Raw genomic sequence first — 19712 nt, forward strand, 5'->3', positions numbered from 1 at the left:
TCATATGCAGATACGTAACTAGTTATTGCTGTGTTAGAATTTTTTTTTTTTTTTTGATGCACCAGCATATTGCGGCATTTAAAAACTCGTCAGCTTGCAAAACTGCAACAAGAATCTCTCAAGGTTGGTTTATCACTGTTGATTGACTTAGGTTTTGGTGGAACAAACTTACAAACTCCATCTTTTAAGAACTCACATGGATTGTAATGTCAATAAAACTGTATACAAAATTCAGTTGGATCCAAACAAACCTTGAATAGGAAATGACTACTTTCCCAAAACCCTAAATCAAATGTCCTATCAGATGTTTATTTCTGCAGAAACCACAGTCGCTCCCTCCACTGCACACATGACTCTGGGTAACCCTGAGCTGAGATCAGCCACTTTTCTGCTGTCTGGGGAAAATCCATGTCTCTAGTGATAGAACAATGATTGGAGGGAGAAGACATGAAATTTAACTTGAATTGGAATAAATATCGATACCAATAGTAATGACTTACAGCAAAAGTGTCTTTTGATAACTATACGTTATAGTGTATGAAATCCCTTGAGAAACTTGAGAATATACAACCTCTCTGGTGCTTTGACCTATTGACTAAATAACCATGAAAACTCACTTTACTGTCTGATTGGATTTGGGGAAGGCATTTTGAATGGATAAGTGAAGGTCATAAGGGATGTCATGAGTTTACTTGCCATTGCCATTCCCCAAAATATTACATAAAATGGTCAAATACTCTCCACAGTTATTTGCTGCTACATCAGCATGGAAAGTTTGGGGTCAGTAAGAATTTATTTTTTTTTGGAAAGAAATTAACACTTTTATTCAACAAGGATGCATTAATTGATTAAAAAAAGTTACATTTATAATGTCTAGGGTTGCCCCCAACTAAAGATTTTTCTAGTCGACTAGTACTCATTCATTTAAGCCAATAGTCAACTAATCACGTTTGTATTGCTCAAACGCTCAAGCGCACGCATAAAGCTTTCTGCAGCGCACCAGCAAAAGTAATGTTTATGAATGTGTCCGGGAAAACACAGAAAGGAGACTGTCTGAACAAGTATTGTCAAAAGTACTGACTTTGGTACCAAGTCGGTACTGAAATTTAAAAAATGTGACGATACCAGCATTTCCCTCTAGCATTTTGAGCGCTGTTGAACGGATTCTTAAAAACCTCTGATTGGTCATTGCGTTCACTCGTTTAACATAAATGTTTCTGATTGGCCATTGTGTTCACCAGCTCAACATATATGTCTGTAATTGGCTACAATGATCAACACTTCAAAAACATGTCTTCACCGAATGGCAAGCGCTTACACAGATACACACGGGAGCGTTTGAAAGCAGGCCAATCAGAGACATATATGTTGAGTGTGTGAATGCAATGGCCAACCAGAGGTGTTTAAGAATCCGTTCAACAGCGCTCAAAATGCTAAAGGGAAATGCTGATATCGTCACATTTTTACACTTGGTACCGAAGCCGGTACTTTTGACAACACTAGTCTGAGCTTTTAATAATTTATTAATAAACTACTGATTTCTGAGTCCGTGTCGGCTGCAAAGATGTAGTTGACACTGCTGACTCGCCATCTCCTATAGTGGATACTCCTATAGAGAGAAATGCATGTTTCATACAGATTACATATTCAGAAAATATGTGTTTTCGACTTGAATTGGTTCATTTAAAAGTATACATTTCAATATGTCTATTGAGTTTCAGTTCATTTTTGTGACGCTCCAGTACACGAAGTCCGAGGCGGCAGAAAGTGCACTCTGTTTGTTTTCTTTATTTTACAAAAGCACAAAGTTTTGTTGTTTTTGTAAGTGTGCACAAAAATAGACCCTTTACAGTTTCAAATGTTGTCTTACTCTTATGACCAAAAGTGGAGTATTTTAAGTTCTTTCCGTTGTTATCAGGACAAAATTGCAAGTGATCACGCTGGCACCTCCGGGTTAGTCTGCATGAATTCTTGATATTTGAAAAACGCTGTTTAGAAGTTAGTTGGACCGACACACGAATAAACAACAACAAACGTGTGCAGCCAATCAGCATTAGGAGGCGGATGACTGTGGAGGAGAGAGAACGAGCAAGAGGGAGACTTGAAGAAAGACTGCAGAAATAGAGATGAGACGCATACAAAAGGGCAAGATCGAGCTTTAGGACCCGCGTTAATATTAGAAAGCTTTCCAGCGCTGGAAAGAGCTAAGCGAGAAGGCCTGAAAACAGACACGGATGTTGCTGTGATTCCACACGCGAGTAACACTGAGTTTGAGTGTCATTATTTGTCTGGAGCTGCTGTGCTGTTGGCAACTAACAATGAACTCTTGTTTGTAATATTGTGTGCTGTACGTTCATTTTTTGTGTGCTTCCTTGTCATTTGTTCATCATCTGCGCTTTATTTTTCGTGAAGCATTATTTTGTTGCGCTTCTGCTATGATGAACTGATGGCGGCGAGGTTCGAGACCGACTCAGAGCAGGGCGTTTAGGATTGGAAGGTGAGTTTTTGAGGCGGAGCAATGAAGAGATGGGTGTGTGTGTGTTTGGGTTGATTTCAAATATCAACATGCCCAACAGTGTTTTTGAAATATTGCTTACCCCTCCTTTAATATTAATAAGATATTATTGATAAACTTAAGCAGCAATCGACAATTTAGAATGATTTCTAAAGGATTATGTTTCACTGAAGTCTGAAGAATTGGCTGATGAAAATTTTGCTTTGCCACCACAGAAATAAATTGCATTTAAAATTGATTAAAATAGAAAACATTTACTTCATATTAGATTTCTCGCCCATTTTGTCACATTGTGTAGAAAAGTAATAGCCTAACTCTCCTCAACAGGCTGCATGATTTGCAATATCATTCATGTTCATAGCCAACTGGCACCAAAGCTTAATACTTTAAGTTATGTGTAAACATCTCAGACAAACATCTCTCTAGGAGTCACTGCAGGTCACCCAATGCCACCCGTCTCCAGTCATCACAACTAGTGTGCTCACCACTGCTGTGTAACACAACAAACTCCTTTAGCTACTTATCTGGTCTCCGTTTTGTGTTGTTTTTGTAAATTGAACTCTATCTGGCAGACTGATCTGTTATCAGGGTCAAAGGACACATTAAAACCCACAATGCTTGAAATACTGGAGAAAAAATTAGTCTCTTATACAAACAGGGTGGAGGGAAGCCATCAGACTGCTTGATCAGAGGTTACTATAGTTTGTTCAAAAAAGTACGCAGAGACGGCCTGTAGTAACCTCACTGTAAACGCACCAAGCCAAACAATGTGACTCATCTGACTAATCTGTCAACTTACTTTCTGTGGCACACGTCACATGTTTAGTCTCCATGGTGCTGTACTACATTATGATGACCTATCTACAAAAAGACAGTTTCAGATCTCTAATCTCATGTCCTGAATGTGTAATTTTGGTTTTACTGGAATATCAGACTGAAACTATATTTATTAGAGCAAAAGAGTGGTGCTTGCCTGTGCAAAAGCTCCTCATTTGACTTAATTCTGCTTCCCTCTCTCTTTCAATTTCCTTTTCTTTTTTTCTTCTGTTCTGACATTATTCTGCTTTGTAACTATTTTTTATTTTTGAAAGCAGCATCTATCAGCGGGGGACCAAATACACCCGGTACTCTGTACTACCGAAATACTGGTACCGGCATTTTTTTTCTTTCTTTTTTTTTTGTACCAACTGGTACCTGTAGTTATTTGACAAACCTAAAGGTCCTTGGCGCATGCGTTTTTTCGTATTCGTGATTCGGTGGCTTTGAATTGTCAAAACACCAATCAAAATGCTTGCCTCGTGTGCGAAAAACGCAGGAAATCTAACCTGATCCGAATTTTTTTATGACGGACGAAAATTTCGGATGCAAATTTTGTACTCCGTGTGCAAGGGCCTTGCAGGTACAGAAATACTACAGAAATGTAAATAAAGCAATCAATGCAAGTAAAATAACACATGAATAAATTAAATACAGTTTAATCCTTACAACTAAAGTTACAAAAGTTATTCAGTCAAGAGCAGTGAGTGATTTTCTCTTTGTCTTTTGTTGTTTGATTAACATTATTGGCACAGACAACAGCAGGTATATTAGGCTGCTGCCACTGTAAGAGCTTTAAAAAATTGTTTTTACATGAATACTTGCCAAGTCGGACATTTTGACATAATCTTGTATGTTTTAGTGCAATAATCTGCGAAAAAGAACTCAATTTGGTACTTGCAAGCTGTTTGAGAGGCGGCTTTATGTGCGGCTACTAAATGGTTTGAAATCAATCGCAAGTGAGAGATACGCGTTAGCTGGTTTGTGAAATTACATCTCGCATAGTTTTCAAATTACTGATTTGATCTGACAATCTGTGTGTTTTAATGTTCTCATTCAACCTGTCACCCTATAGTGAATAAATGTTTGTGGGAATTTCCTGCGTTATAAGTGCGGAACCTGCGGGAATTAGTCAAATTATGCGCAATACCCACAATCCTGCACCAAAATTCAGGCACGGCCCTGCTACACTACATAGGATGTTGAGTGTGACAGTCAGTTTTGCAAGAGCTTTCGTTTTTATTGCAAAATAAATTGGGTTTCGAAAGGTTTCCTTGCAACAAAAACAAGGTGTTGACATGTTTGGGTTGTGGAGAGTTTGACGAGAATGAGAAACTGTGTGAAAGAAGCAGTTGCTGTTGATTTATTTCCAAGACTGACCTTGGGGTCACACACCCGGTTGGATCAAAGTCATCATTTTCAATTCTCTGGAAACCTTTCCATTTTTGCTGACACAAAACAGCTTAGCAGCATTATTATAAAAACATGTACTGGAAATTGTACAATGTGACAGGATGTGTAGACCTATTTGTTGGTGTGTGTGTGTGTGCATCATAGGACTTTTTCCACGCTTTTCCTTTAGTGCTGTAATGAACTGCCAAACACGTTAGGAACTGCAGACTCACCAGTTACATTTTGACAGAGTTGAACCTTGTCTGAGTCGTGCTCTTATTGATTGAACTGTCACTACTGTTGTATTAGCACTGAGCAGTTTATTTGCAGTTAGTTTGTTATACTTGTAGTCTTGAGAATGGTCTATAATACCTGGAGAAACTGAAAGCTATCCATTTACATTACATTACCATTCTTTCTCAATGGCAGTTGCTCGACTGGTATAGGAACCCTTGGAAAAAATCAATTTGGAATCTGCCGTCTTTCCCATACAGGATTTTGAGTCAATCACCTGACGCAGATAGCCATGTGACTAATCACTTTAGAGCCTCAGTAAAAAATAAAGTCATTACTGACTGATTGGTGGGTTTATCTGACAGATTATACAACACAAATAGGTCGCCGTTGAAAGCGACTAGTGGTCTCTCAATTTTTTTGAATGTCTCTGGGTTTACCCAAGTCTGCTGAGTTTTGGTTTGAGGTTTTATGTTGTACAGCTTTACATACTGTACACTTGAAATAGCATCGTACTGTTTTATTAGGACCAGGCTGTTGCGCTGTATGCTGCACAACCACAGGTAACCTTTGACCCGGTCTATAACATGCAAAAATTTGAGGAACCGTGTTGTTTGCTCATGTGAAAATATGCTAATTTGTCAATATATGTAAATAAAGACTCAAGAAAACCGAAGAATGTGTTGGAAGGTTTGGATGACAAATTGGCCGAACAAGACCAGCTCAGAACCAGTGTCATTTAGTATTATTTATATATTATATTTATAAAAATAAAAAAAAGTAATGTTTCAGTTACATTTTAGTAATTTTGTTATGAGCATTTGTAATTAGTTTTTGTTTTTTCATTTATTTAACATTTTTATTTTGGTAGTTTAAGCACTTCAACTTTTTAAGAAATGAAATTTTATTCACCAAAAGCAACAGTTCAAACTTTTTTTAAGCAATAATAGCACTGCTCAGAACTGGGACTGCATCTACAAGATAACCTTCTTTTCATCTTTATTTAAATATGAATCTGATTAGTTTTACATGACCATGTGCCACCCACTCTCAGACCTTTTGAATGGAATGAGATGAGTTTAGCTTCTGTGCCTTCTATGTAAACACCTTCTTTGCATGTGAATTTGTGAAATGAGAAACAATGCCTTCCGAACTTCCAATTTCCTCCTTATTACGTCACTTTGACTGAATGGGCAAAGATGCTGGCCAGCAAACAGCCACTGCATGCTGTCAGAATGAAAACCAATAACTTTGGAACAAGATGTTTTTGCATGTAGTTTAACAAATGCTGTTTTTAGACTGATGAATATTTAAGAAAAAGATATGCAACTCAGATTCTTCCGTTTACAGGTGACCAATTATACCAACAGAGAAGGTCTTTTACAATGTTTTGCGCAGATCTATCTCTGCAAATGCTTGTTTAACAGATTTTATCATCATAAGAACTGCAACTCATTGATACATTTTATTTGCTTAAGAGGAATAGTTTACCATTAACTATGTAACTTGCTTTGTGTGCCAACGTGTCCACATGATGTCATACACGTGCACATCAGATTGTGCACTTATGGCGCTCTATTGCACTTTTCCAAGTAGGAAACTGGAAATTCGGACTCTCTGACTTGAATAGAATGCAGTATTTGATATGCAACAAGACCACAAACAAGATGAAGAATTATGTGAGGGAACAAAAGACTCAACTGACATGGAAAGAGAATATATTGTAGATTATCATACAGTAATACAGCCCAAGTTAAACAGAGGAGTAACATGAATCAGTAGCCCACTGGGGTTTGACCTCTGCAGTGAAACACACTATTGGTTATCCACCAGTAAACACCACCATGTTCTCCATTATCTGGCTAAAATCTCATGAATCTGTTTGACAGTGTGATGTAATTGTGATTATATTGATTTTTAAATAAAACTAAATGATTTTAGGTGAAAGGAACATTGCCATGGTAATACTTTGTAATGATGTTATATACATTAACATTATTTAATGCAATAACTAACATGAATAGCTAACTAAAGATAAACAGTACCTGTATAACATTCATTAATCTTGGTTAATGCCCATATACAGACCCTTTCCAAAAAAATAGAATATCATGGAAAAGTTTATTTATTTCCATAATTCCATTCAAAACGTTAAACTTCCATAGATTATAGATTCAGGGCCCACAACTTAAACGATTTCAAGTATTTAGTTGTTTATTTGTACATAATTTGGGCTTCCAGCTCATAAAACCCTCGAAAACAGGATTTCAAAAATTTTTAATATTACATGAAATCACACAGTAATTACACAGTGATATCATGATCATTGAACCAGGTTTTGGTTCTTTTGGCAGTGTGGGCAGGTGCAAATCCTGCTGGAAAATGAAGGAAGCATGAAGTGCTCTGAAAATGTCCTGGTAGACGGCTGCGTTGACTCTGGATTTAATAAAGCACAGTGGACCAAAGTCCTCTTTTCTGATGAGAGCAAATTTTGCATCTCATTTGGAAACCAAGGTCCCAGAGTCTGGAGGAAGAATGGAGAGGCACACAATCCAAGATGCTTGAAGTCCAGTGTGAAGTTTCCACAGTCTGTGTTGGTTTGGGGAGCCATGTCATCGGCCAAGTCCACTGTGCTGTCCACTCAACGCAGCCGTCTACCAGGACATTTTCAGAGCACTTCATGCTTCCTTCAGCAGACAAGCTTAATGGAGATGCTTCCTTCATTTTCCTGCAGGATTTGCACCTGCCCACACTGCCAAAAGAACCCAAACCTGGTTCATTGACCATGGTATCACAGTGTAATTACTGTGTGATTTCATGTAATATTCAAATTTTTTTAAATCCTGTTTTCGAGGGTTTTATGAGCTGGAAGCCCAAATTATGTACAAATAAACAACTAAATACTTGAAATCGTTTAAGTTGTGGGCCCTGAATCTATAATCTATGGAAGTTTAACGTTTTGAATAGAATTATGGAAATAAATAAACTTTTCCATGATATTCTAATTTTTTGGAAAGGGTCTGTACATATGATATACTTTTGTTCATAATACATTAACTTGAAATGTTAAAAATTTACTATTTTTAATTAATCTAGACTAATAAATGCTGCAAAAATGTGTTACTGTAGTTCATGATCCATGAATCATTTACAATGTAACAAATTATTTTAAATGAACAATTCTGAGGAAAAAATAAAATGCTAAATGCATGGATTTTTGTTTTATAACATGGCTGTATTTGGCTGAAAAGGTACACCAGTCCTATAGTATCAACAGACAAGTAATGACATGAAACAAACAATTGTGTTGTGCAAACAAAAATCAAGTCATTTTACTAAATCAAAAATAAAATCAGAAAATAATTGAATTCATACTGCAGGCAGTCACTCCCTCAATCAGAGTCGTATAGACCGTAAAAAAAGTTGATGCCGTTTATGCCTTGTACACATGATGCTTCATGATCATTGAAAATGTCATCTAGGTTGGTTATATAATCATTTTACTGCTTAATGTCCATCAATGTTTATGAGATTTATGAGATTTTATTATTATTATTTTATGAGTGAGCAGCTGCTTTGTTTTCAATGTTAAAGTTTATTGATCCGAGTTTTGATAACTGGTCAAGGTTTGAAAAGATCATAATTTATAACACACATAAATACCAAATAATCAAATGAAAAACACGCACACACACAGAGTGTGCTCACCTATGAGGGAACTGGGTGTTGTCTGTCTGACTGTTTGTTCTCAAAACAGGATCTGAGTTGTCAGGTCCAGCAGCATAGGCTGGAAAATAAAGATGGACTCTCTCCTGCCGTATTGCTTTATTTTCTCTTTCTTGATCAGTCACTGCAACTGTACTTGTACTCTAGACAAGGACAATTTTAGGAGAGTATTATCAGAGATAAAGAATGCTGTAATTTACAGTGGTGGATTGTTAAAGGAGAACTCCGGTCAATTTTAACATTGAGCTAATTTTTTTGTACATTTGGAGTGCTGTCAATACAGAGAACAACGACAAAAATCGGTGTTGCCTACACCGAGTTATTCTATTTTTAAAATTTGCACCCTGTTGACTTCAATGGGGCAAGTATTAAACCTGCTTTTAGCCTCTTAACATCCTTGATGTGTCATTACAAGTGCACAGAAAATGTGAGCGATTCCTTCATAGTGAACACGAGTGAATCTGACTGCAGTAGATGTGAAAGATATGTATAAAAATGATGTTATTCAAGCCAGCGCAAATACCTGTGTTTACATCCTGTTTTCGGTTGAAGTCCAAAGTAGTCGATTGCCGAGTTCACGCGCGTGATCATAGGTAACTAAACCTATGCGCGTGAACTCGGCAATCGATTTTTTTTCATTCAATCATTCATGAGTTGCACCGATCCGATGTCATCCGTTCTCGATTCAACAACTCACTGATTCACTTATCTGTTCAGAGTGAGTCTCCAGTTAACAATTCACTGAATTCACAAATCTGACTTAAAATGAGAAAAGATCCCTGGAGCTTGAGTGCGCGCCACTGATGCCGTGAAAAGTAAGTTACTAATGCCGATTTTTAGAATTTATTTGTAAATGAAAATCATTTAGGTCACGACTGTCAGTTGTTTGTGAACTAAATCTGCTGTAAAAGAGCGATATGTTTAAGCTCACTGTATGAAATGCTTGAATGTGCACGTCCACATTTGTGTATAACTGAATGGGGTTTTAGATTAAAAAAACTTGTGATAACCTTAACCTTAAGAAGACCTTATGCTGACTGCATAAGTTGCGATTGGAACAGTGTTTTAACATCGAAAAAATTAAACGCTTCAGCTTTAGGTTAAATGTTGCACTTGTGTTTGACTATATAATGAATTGCTGTGACAGTGAATGCAGTGAACTCTGGGAAAGCCTGCAGGAGTGTTCCGTGCCTCCTGACAGTACAGTATAATTGATTTGTGTTTATAGTTGGTCTCTGAGCTCTTTCTAGTTCATGTCAACTTTGTGGCTCCAATTTGATGTTTCAAATGGCTCCAGTGTAGATAAACATCCCTGTAGAGACAGGGACCTCAGAAAAGGTCTAAATGAAGTTATGCACTGCAGTTAAATCCGTTGGAATAAAACAGACAATGAATGTGTAGGCTATGTCTTATAAATTTGACCTGCATGTCATTCATATTGTGAGTCTGGTGTCAGTGGACCTAAATCGTGTGTGCGTGCCCGATTCTTGGGTATATCCACCATGAGCCGAATTCCAGTCAGTCTTGCCATCTGCTCATGAATATTCATGAGTGGTAGGCAAAGCAGTTAAAGTGAATGGAGTGGGAATAAATTAAAGCTAAAAATAAAGACAAAAAAAAAACTAAAAATTAAAATGGAAACATAAAAATGTATTCAAAATATTGATAAATGCTATATAAGTGCATAATTAATACTAAAATAAAACTGTCCTGGGCAAATTCTCAGAAAGGCTTTAAAAAAATCACAAGGCAAGGCAGTATTACTGATGTATTTTATGCCATAGAATAAAACGTGCTAAAATGCAACTTGTTTCTGGGTTTTGGCCTTAGAATATGTCTATATGCTGATATAGAAATACATTTTATGCTGACTGCATAAGTTGCAATTGGAACAGTATTATAACATTGAAAAAATGAAACACTTATTTAGGTAAAAATTTAACAAAAGTGCAGTTAAAGGCCGAAGTTTGTCCTGGAGTGCTGTCTAATCCATATGGCATGAAAAAAACAAAACAAAAAAAAAACATGACGTTCTCACAGATTCCCACAATTTTACTTTTGGCCCCACCAATTTCTCATGTACATGTGTCTTCATTTTTTGTGTGTGTGACAGTTTAATATGTCATCTTAACTCTTCTGTCATCCCAACACTTGTTTAATGAAAAGCACAGCTTTGACAGTTTTTGCTTGTGTGTTTGAGTAATTATTACTGGAATAATTCACAGAACCATCTGCTGTTTGCTGTATTAAATTGTTTGAGCAATAACCAGGAGAATTACCTTTGAAAACAAACGGCTCAGTGGTTATTAGGGCTGTAAACATCAACACTGCTTCCAGAGCTTTGTCATTACCTCCACTGTCGTCACCTTGAGTTTGTTCTTGTGTTTGCAAGATATATAACTTATGCTGAAGGGATCCAGCGCACAGCAGGAGGTAAAAGTGCTAGCCGGCGGATTTAAATGATGCAGTTGAAGACGTTATTGATCTGTTTGTGGGGGGGGGGGGGGACCAAACCTTGAATACATGCAATCTATTCTTATTGTTAATTTGTTTGATTAAATATTCAATTATGTTGATATACTAGTGGTCTCACATGCCTTGTTTTTCTCTCCCTCTCTCCAGCATTAACCTGCTAGCGGTTCAAGACTTGGCCGATCGGGAGGCTCTAGACAAGGTAGTGTTACAATTTAACAGACAACACACACCTCTTCCTTTTATCACAACATTCCGAGGTCATTTATTCTCCGATAATAACCATCGTCAAAAGCAACTCTGTATAAAGACACTCGTCTGGGTATTTCTCGTATCACACTGCAGAAGCGCGCTCTCTCTCTCTATCTCTCTCGTTTTATTCAAACACAGCTGGTGTATTTTGCGGCCCAGTCGCCTAATGTCAACTGAATTTACTGTAAAATAAAACTAGAGGACTTTTGTGCACTGTAATGGATTATACGATAATAAACAAGTTAGATTTTAAAACCTTTTCTTCGCGAATCTGTATTTCATGTCCCAATCTTTATTAATGCTTGTTGGTTTGTCTTGACTCATAGCTTATAGGAACTTTTTTTCTTTCGTGGAAGCTTTGCATTTATTGAGCTGGTAAAATATTTAAACTCATATCAATATTTTGTGTCCATATACTTACTTATGTGGCAAGTAGCCATGTAATAAGAAGGATAATGTCCATCTAACTGGTTGTTATTGCAAAATAAACCCCTTTAGGGTGATTCGAGACTCCTGCTGGGGGTTTATTTTACGATAACAACTGGCTGGATGTACATTATCCCTTACGTATACACTTTTGTTGAAGCTATCAGCCCGTATTATTTCATTTACTTAAAAAATAAGTTGTTTAACAGCGGAATTCCTGGGAAAGAACTACATTACCCATGATTTTGCCGAGAAATCTTATCCAATCAACGAATTGTGATGCCAAATCACGCCAAAATAGATCTCAGGATCTGTCCCCTCCCATGAAGCACTGTCGAAAAAAGTAAAGAAAATCATGTATGTAAATCCAATGTTTATGTGCTCTTTTTGTTCAGTTTTCAAAAAGACCTGCATGACCATGTACACAAATAGCTATGTGTGTTTGAGGTCTTCTCCGCAGTCTCTGATGCTGGGAATAGACTAGTAAAGTAGGTTAGTAGAGCAGCAGTTTGTCAGTGAGAGGACAACGGCAAAGTCACCCAATATTTCTCCCATATCCTCTTTCACTGCAGACTTGAGATGTTCTTACTCTCCTACTTGTCTTTCTTGGACACATCATGTTTATTTGGTGTGGCATAATGAGAAGCTCAGGGCTGGTGTTTGGAAGGTTGCTGGTTCAATCCCAGCAGTGTGTGAGCTATGACCTGATCACCATTGCGCCCTTGAGGTCCAGGCTAAATATTCATGCAAGAGGTGTACACACTGACAGCGACTATCAATGACAATGTGACCTGAAATATTTATTTTTCTAAAAGAGTGGGTGGTTTAAGACAACATGAGTGACCTTTAGCTATGCCGCAAAGCTGAGTTCAACTTCATGTAAATGCGCGGTAATTTAATCGCTTAAAGGGTAACTAAACCCCTGCTCAGAGCCTGACTCCACCCACTGGCAATATTTGAAAAATGCTAGAAAAGTGGGCAGACCCCAGCGGAGATACAGGGGACGAACCGTGAGCGGGGGGGCGTGCACCTGAGAGTCCTGCTGTCAGACTGTCTAAAATGGAGAGTTTGCTCACAGGGTCGCAAGACGACGTAAATATGCATCTGATGAGTTTTATCGAGTTGATGTCAATAGCGCGCACTTTCTATATGCATATTCATATTTTGCCGCTGCTATGTGAAAAAATCCAGCAAAATGCGCCGACGCGTTTGTCGACCCCAGAGGATTAACTTTAGCCTAACCATAAATTGTGATTAAAATATATATATGATCACTCACATCAAGACGCCGCTGCGGTGGTGGAGTCCATGCAGGAGGAGCAGCGTTTGGCACTGCGTCGCTGTTCAGCGCGAGCTGTGTGGAGAAGCCCATTTCCACCTCTATTGCGTTGGAAAAGCAATTCCGCGTAAAATGCAGGTTTTACACTCACGGTCTTCCAGGCCAAGTGCATGCAAACACTGGCGCCTAATTTCCAAGTCTGCTGGAAAGCTATGCAGTCCAGCAGTGCTGTTGCACCCAGCAACACTACACCATAGACTGTACTACACCTACCACTGTACTAAATACAGATAAATCTACGCTAGCTCATCCAAGGGCGTGGTAGCTCGTACCAAGGGAGGGCGTGGTGAGCTGGAACCTGCCTACGTCACGCAGTACCGCTTACGTCACGCAGTACCGCAACATCCAATAGGAAAATTCGACTGCAGTAGCCACCGTTCAACCTGAAGAGGGCAGCACTCAGACGTTTTTACACCATATATTGTAGAATTAAAACACTTGATGAACAGCACTAATAAAGCCCCATTCTTACAGATCATTAACTAAAAAAAGTTAGTTTAGGGTTTAGTTACCCTTTAATTGGTGTGACAATAAGAGACTGTAAAAATTGGTTTAACGGTAAGATCCCTTACTCTATATGAAAAACTGTAATATATCTGATGGGACATTTCATGTCATTTTACAGTAAATCACTGTTAAATGTACAGTTTTTAGAAGTTAAAAAGAACCAAGTCATCTTATATTTTACAGTAAATAAAACGTAATGTGACATTCCCAGCATGCTCTGTTACACTACATTTGTTGGTTTTTTAATTTAATATTTATGTTTCTAATTAGCTTTTAGATATAAGTTATGTGCATTAGGGATTTATGTTACATTTTATGTTATTAAATTAATGTTTATTGCTTTATTTTAGTGTTACATGTGTCCATGATAGTGTTTTGTATTTATGTGCATGACACTGTGAAAGCACCTTCTATATATATATATATATATATATATATATATATATATATATATATATATATATATCTATATATCTATATCTATATATATATCTATATCTATATATATATCTATATCTATATATATATATATATATATATATATATATATATATATATATATATATATATATATATATAGATATATAGATATATAGATATATATATATATATATATATATATATATAGATATATAGATATATAGATATATAGATATATATATGTGACCCTGGACCACAAAACCAGTCACATGGGTCAATTTTCTGAAAGTGAGATTTAAACATCATATGAAATCTGAATAAATAAGCTTTCCATTGATGTATGGTCTGTTAGGATAGGACAATATTTGGCCAAGATGCAACTATCTGAAAATCTGGAATCTGGGGGTGCAGAAAAATCAAAACATTGAAAAAATCACCTTTAAAGTTGTCCATTTATGTTAACGTTTTATATATTTACAGTAGGAAACTTACAAAACATCTTCATGGAACATGATCTTTACTTAATATCCTAATGATTTATGGCATAAAAGAAAAATCGATAATTTTGACCCATACAATATATTGTTGGCTATCGCCACTAATATACCCGTGCGACTTGTGACTGGTTTTGTGATCCAGGGACACATATTAGTATTTACCTCAGAAAAGCTACTTATGATGAACGTTGAACTTTGAATATCATGTGACTTTCTTTTTTACCAAGGTGGATGTCAATATATTATAAAGGTTTAAAAAAACACAGATTTTAGTCATTGGACATTAGCATAATTTCAGTTAAATATAGCTATTTAACAATAAATATCTGGCAACCACAACTTATGTTTTTTTTTTTTTTTTTTCATGGAATTCATGGATTGTACTGTAGAATGATTTGGATAAAAGTGTCTGGTAATGAACTACTTACTCAATTCTCTGTTTGCAGTCTTTATGTTGGTTCCTTCCCCTTGAGATCATTCTTGATACCATTACTGTGTTACTGGGAGTCATATGGGCCGTGAATGGCTGATTTTACCAGCGCTACTGTCTGCTGGTGTTATGCCGCAGTGAACCCGAAGTGCCGTTCTTTCCTCCACACTGCTTTTGCAAGTGCTGACTGGACAGACCAAGATGGGAAGGGATGCTTATTTGACTTTTGGCTCAGAATGAAATGACATCGTGTTCTGAATGTCTCTCTGGACGCCGGCTTAGTCTGAGATTAACTCCGTTTAGACAACGTCTGGAATTCCATCATTCCCTAAATGATATTCATGGAATCCTGACACTTCTAATTAATATTATGACTTCAAAGACAGCATATTATCTTAATTTTAATTGATTTGTCACATTTTTAAAAACGTTGAGCGGAAAGTAGTAGATTAACCCCAATTTCCTTTGCTGACATATTTCATATTGAAACAGTAAGTTGGGCTCGTATTTGTATTAATAGCCAGTGGCCTAGTTTTAGGACACAGCACAGCAAAATCATCATCTTGTTACAGCTATTGCTAGTCAGTTGTGGGTGGTTTGATGGTAGGGACATTTGTATTTTTTTTATAGTGCGTTTTATATGCGCAAGCAGATTTCAACAATATATTCGGTCTGTTTTCCTTGAAGAGGAAATGGTAAAAGTTGTGATGTAATGCAAGTAGCAACAGATCTTTTCTTCCTTATTGTGACGCCCCTTTGAGTGTAACATATTATCCAAAAAGAAAAAAATATAGGCCAGGACTTGGTTTTATTAAAATCAGTTTGAAGGAATGATTCAATGACTCGCTCATAAATACTTCACTGTTTTCATTACTGGATGAATCTGCGTTTTTGAACAAATCTCTTCAATGAATGATTCAGTGAAATAATACATAATACAATACAGATTGTACAATACAATCGTTGTTTAGTTTAAAATTGTAGTTTAAGCAAACTACATGATTGCAGAAGTCCAGCATAAGTCACCAGAGAGAAGTCTGTCCTTTCATGAAGTTATATTTTAAAGGGGTGGTTGAATATGATTTCACTTTTCTAACTTTAGTTAGTGTGTAATGTTGCTGTTTGAGCATAAACAACATTGCAAATTTACATCGCTCAAAGTTCAAATCAAAGGGAGATATTTGCTTTTAAAGAAATAGCTTTTTAAGGACTACAACAAACGGCTGGTAGAGACTACACAAGCTTCCTCCCGGGTTAGTGACATCACTAACCTTAAAATTTACATAAACCCCGCCCCCGGAACATGATTTATAGATTATCAAGACAGAATATGCTAATCAATGACTAGAAGATAACTACACATAAATTACATAAATTCACCAACTAACCATTCAGAAATGTTGTCTACATGTGTGTGTGAGATAAAAGGACACAAACTCTTGAAGCTCCGCCCTCTTTGCTGGGAGCAGCAGCTCATTTGCATTTAAAGGAACACACACAAAAACGGTGCGTTTTTGCTCACCCTCAAAAAGTGACGACTTTAACATGCTATATAAATATATCTGTGGGGTATTTTGAGCTAAAACTTCACATACACACTCTGGGGACATCAGAGACTTATTTTACATCTTGTGAAAAGGGCATTATACCACCCCTTTAATTAAAAATTACATAAAAAAAAAAAATGAAACATGCATGGAGGAATAAGATTAAGGGGCCGTTTACACAACATCGTTTTCAACTAAAATTGAAAAAAAATTGTGTTTTGGCTGTTCATTTACACGATAACTGTGTTTTGCGGGGCCTGAAAACGCAAACTTGAAACCAGGCTTCAAAGTGCAAGTTTTTGAAAATGATACCATCATCACTGTGTAAACCGCAAATCGTGAATTTTTGAAAACACTGACGTCATGCGCATATGTGTGTTATGTTTTCAGTCTACAGGTGCATAGTTTTTCTTTACAAAGTGACATCGCCAACTACTGGTTTGGCAGCATAATAAAACATTTTAGTTGTCGTCTGTACACAAAAAACGCAATGGAAAAACTTTTCTGTTTTTAGTACATCGTTGTCATGTAAACATGCCCTAATAATAACATGAATTTAGAAAATATAAAGTGAATTTCATGTCTATTGTTGGTCTGGGTGAATTTTTATTTTGAGTACACTGGCAGATCTCCATAAAGCTAATAGACATGGACAAAAAGCCACGACACTTGAACTTAGTTTTGAAGAACGCAGAGAGATGTTTGGGTTGTTTGTTTATAGCTTGTCTTGGTTTCCATGGAGTTTGTGGTTTAGCTGTTGCTCTGCTATAATGCATATTTCCACTGAGCTCGTCAGAACCAAAGGGACTTCCCTTAGACACCAGAGCTGTGCGTCACCATTGAGTTTATTAGCGGGCAAAAGAACCCAGACCTCTTGTTAAAGAACCTCTCGAAAGGACAATAAAGACACTCCCTCTACCATCTCCTCCTCATCTTGCTAAATTTCTGTTTGTGTCACCCCCAGAGCACAATAATATATTGCATGCTCTCATGGAAATTGTCAGTCATTCGCCTAGTGATGCTAAGCGCTCTGTGTTTGCCACATACTGTACCTGTGTGCGCAACTAACAGTAAAGTCTTCTGGCTCAGGTCACTCCTTCAATGTAAATCTGTGGGTTTTTTTTATCAATAATACATGTAAATATAGAAGTGTGTGAATGTGTATTTTTGATCCTGGTGTACTGGTTGAGGTCAATATGTGATGGCACTAGGAACAAAAGACTGTAATTGCATGACCAGTCTCTCTGAGTAATATATAAATATTATGATCCTAATCTATTAATTGTTATCAGCAAAAAACTTCCCCAAAGAAACTCAAAATAAGATTTTGATTTATGAATCGCTCTCATATACCACATTTACTGAAAAAAGATGCAGATTATGAATATATTCTGTACAATACTAAAAGGTATTGATCTTAATAGTTAAATCAAACTCTAAAGTATGCAACATGGCCCACCTTTCAGTGTCCCTTTGTTTTAGAAGTTTCTGATTTATTTTATTTTTTTCCACTGGGTTCAAAAAAATAATTTAGAGGAGAGTGTCTATAATATAAACTTCCAAGTCATAAACCCAACTAACCAGCTCTTAAATGAATAACAGCTGATTCATTAATACTTCACTTGTTTCATTACTGGATGATTCAGTGTTTTTGAATGAATCTCTTTAAAGGGGGGGTGAAACACTCATTTTCAGTCAATCTCATGTTAATCTTGAGTACCTATAGAGTAGTACTGCATCCTTCATATCTCCAAAAAGTCTTATATTTATAAAAGAAAGATTGGCAGTTCCGAGTCTTTCCGGAAAAAAACGAGCGGCTGGAGGCGGGCCGTGTGGGCTGTGCTTACGCGCCGATAGCTAACAACACACAGACATTTGAAGCAGACAAGCAGTTTTACTCACCGCCTGCGGTTCCAACGCACGACCGTGAACCTTTATTATTGGGACTGCTCCATCCTTAAGTATTAGACGATCTGCAAATCCGGCGTCGAACTGGGCTTTGTTTATAAAACAATCATCGTCGAAATGCAGGGAACAAACAGTCTTGCACAACTCCGTTGATGCTCTGGAAAAACAAACTCCATCCACTGGTCCCTTAACGCTGGGTTCTTTGGGAATCTGTGCAGGGTTGTCTTGCCCTGGCAACTAAAAACCCACTTCTTTGGTGACACTGACTTCCCTAAAGCCGAGCACAGCGCTGTGATGATAGGTGAACTGCTTTCCGCTCTCTTGCTCTGGTCTACGGTTGCGCGCGCGCACGCGCTCTTCCGATAGAAGTGCCCTTAGGACCCATATAAGGAAATTCCGCCCCATCTGACGTCACACATGCCCATACTCGAAAAAAACTTTCCGAAACTTGTGACAAACCGGAAGGAGCATTTTTGGCACAGAAATACTCCTTCAAACTTACAATTTAATTTTTGAAACTTTGTCCATGTTTAGCATGGGAATCCAACTCTTTAACAGTGTAAAAAACTCAGTATGCATGAAATAGCATTTCACCCCCCCCTTTAATGAATGATTCAATGACAAAATACAAGTCACTTGTCGCCACCTTCTGGTGTAACAGTGTAATGATCTATATTTGATGCGTCAAGTTACTTTCAAAAGGTGATTTACTCGATTTTGATCACTTCCGTGGACAACAGTGTTTATATCTGAACTTTTATAAACTTTTATCTCAGTACTTCTGTGATAATTTAAATATCTGTAACACAGATAGAACAATACTGTGTGATTTGAAAAGAGGCAGTGCAAATGTAGATTTGAATGTTCTGGTGTGACTGGCAAAATGTTTGTTTAATAGACACAGGTGAATCATTTAGGAATGAGATCACCTGGGTGTTGAATCAAGATTGCGATCTTTTTATGATTAACCATGAAGCTCTAGTGTATGTGGTATATAAATAATACTAAAATAACACTGCTTCTCTGGTATATCTCTCTCTCTAAGATTATAGGTGATGGTTTTTCGCCAAGAATTCAGCTATAAAAATATATATATATTAATTTTTTTTGATAGCTAGGACCATTTGCAGATCAATCATTTATGAGGGTTAGGATGCTAGACAGCTGCCAGTGAAGACAGTAATGTCCGTAATGGTTCATGATCAACAGCTCCATGCTCACTGTTCACCAT

The 19712-nt window shown here is 37.1% G+C and overlaps 1 protein-coding gene across 1 annotated transcript in view; it reads left to right on the forward strand.

The window, feature by feature from the left end:
• The window catches only part of eepd1 (endonuclease/exonuclease/phosphatase family domain containing 1), a 31202-nt gene that overhangs the window by 4509 nt on the left and 6981 nt on the right, over positions 1 to 19712 (forward strand). Inside the window, exon 2 of the mRNA XM_081376897.1 lies at positions 11306 to 11357. Within this exon, the coding sequence (XP_081233023.1) occupies positions 11306 to 11357 (52 nt within the window). The remainder of the gene's footprint in view (positions 1 to 11305; positions 11358 to 19712) is intronic.

Source organism: Scardinius erythrophthalmus, assembly GCF_964197995.2.
Source record: "Scardinius erythrophthalmus genome assembly, chromosome: 10".
In the NCBI taxonomy this organism is placed as follows: Eukaryota; Metazoa; Chordata; class Actinopteri; order Cypriniformes; family Leuciscidae; genus Scardinius; species Scardinius erythrophthalmus.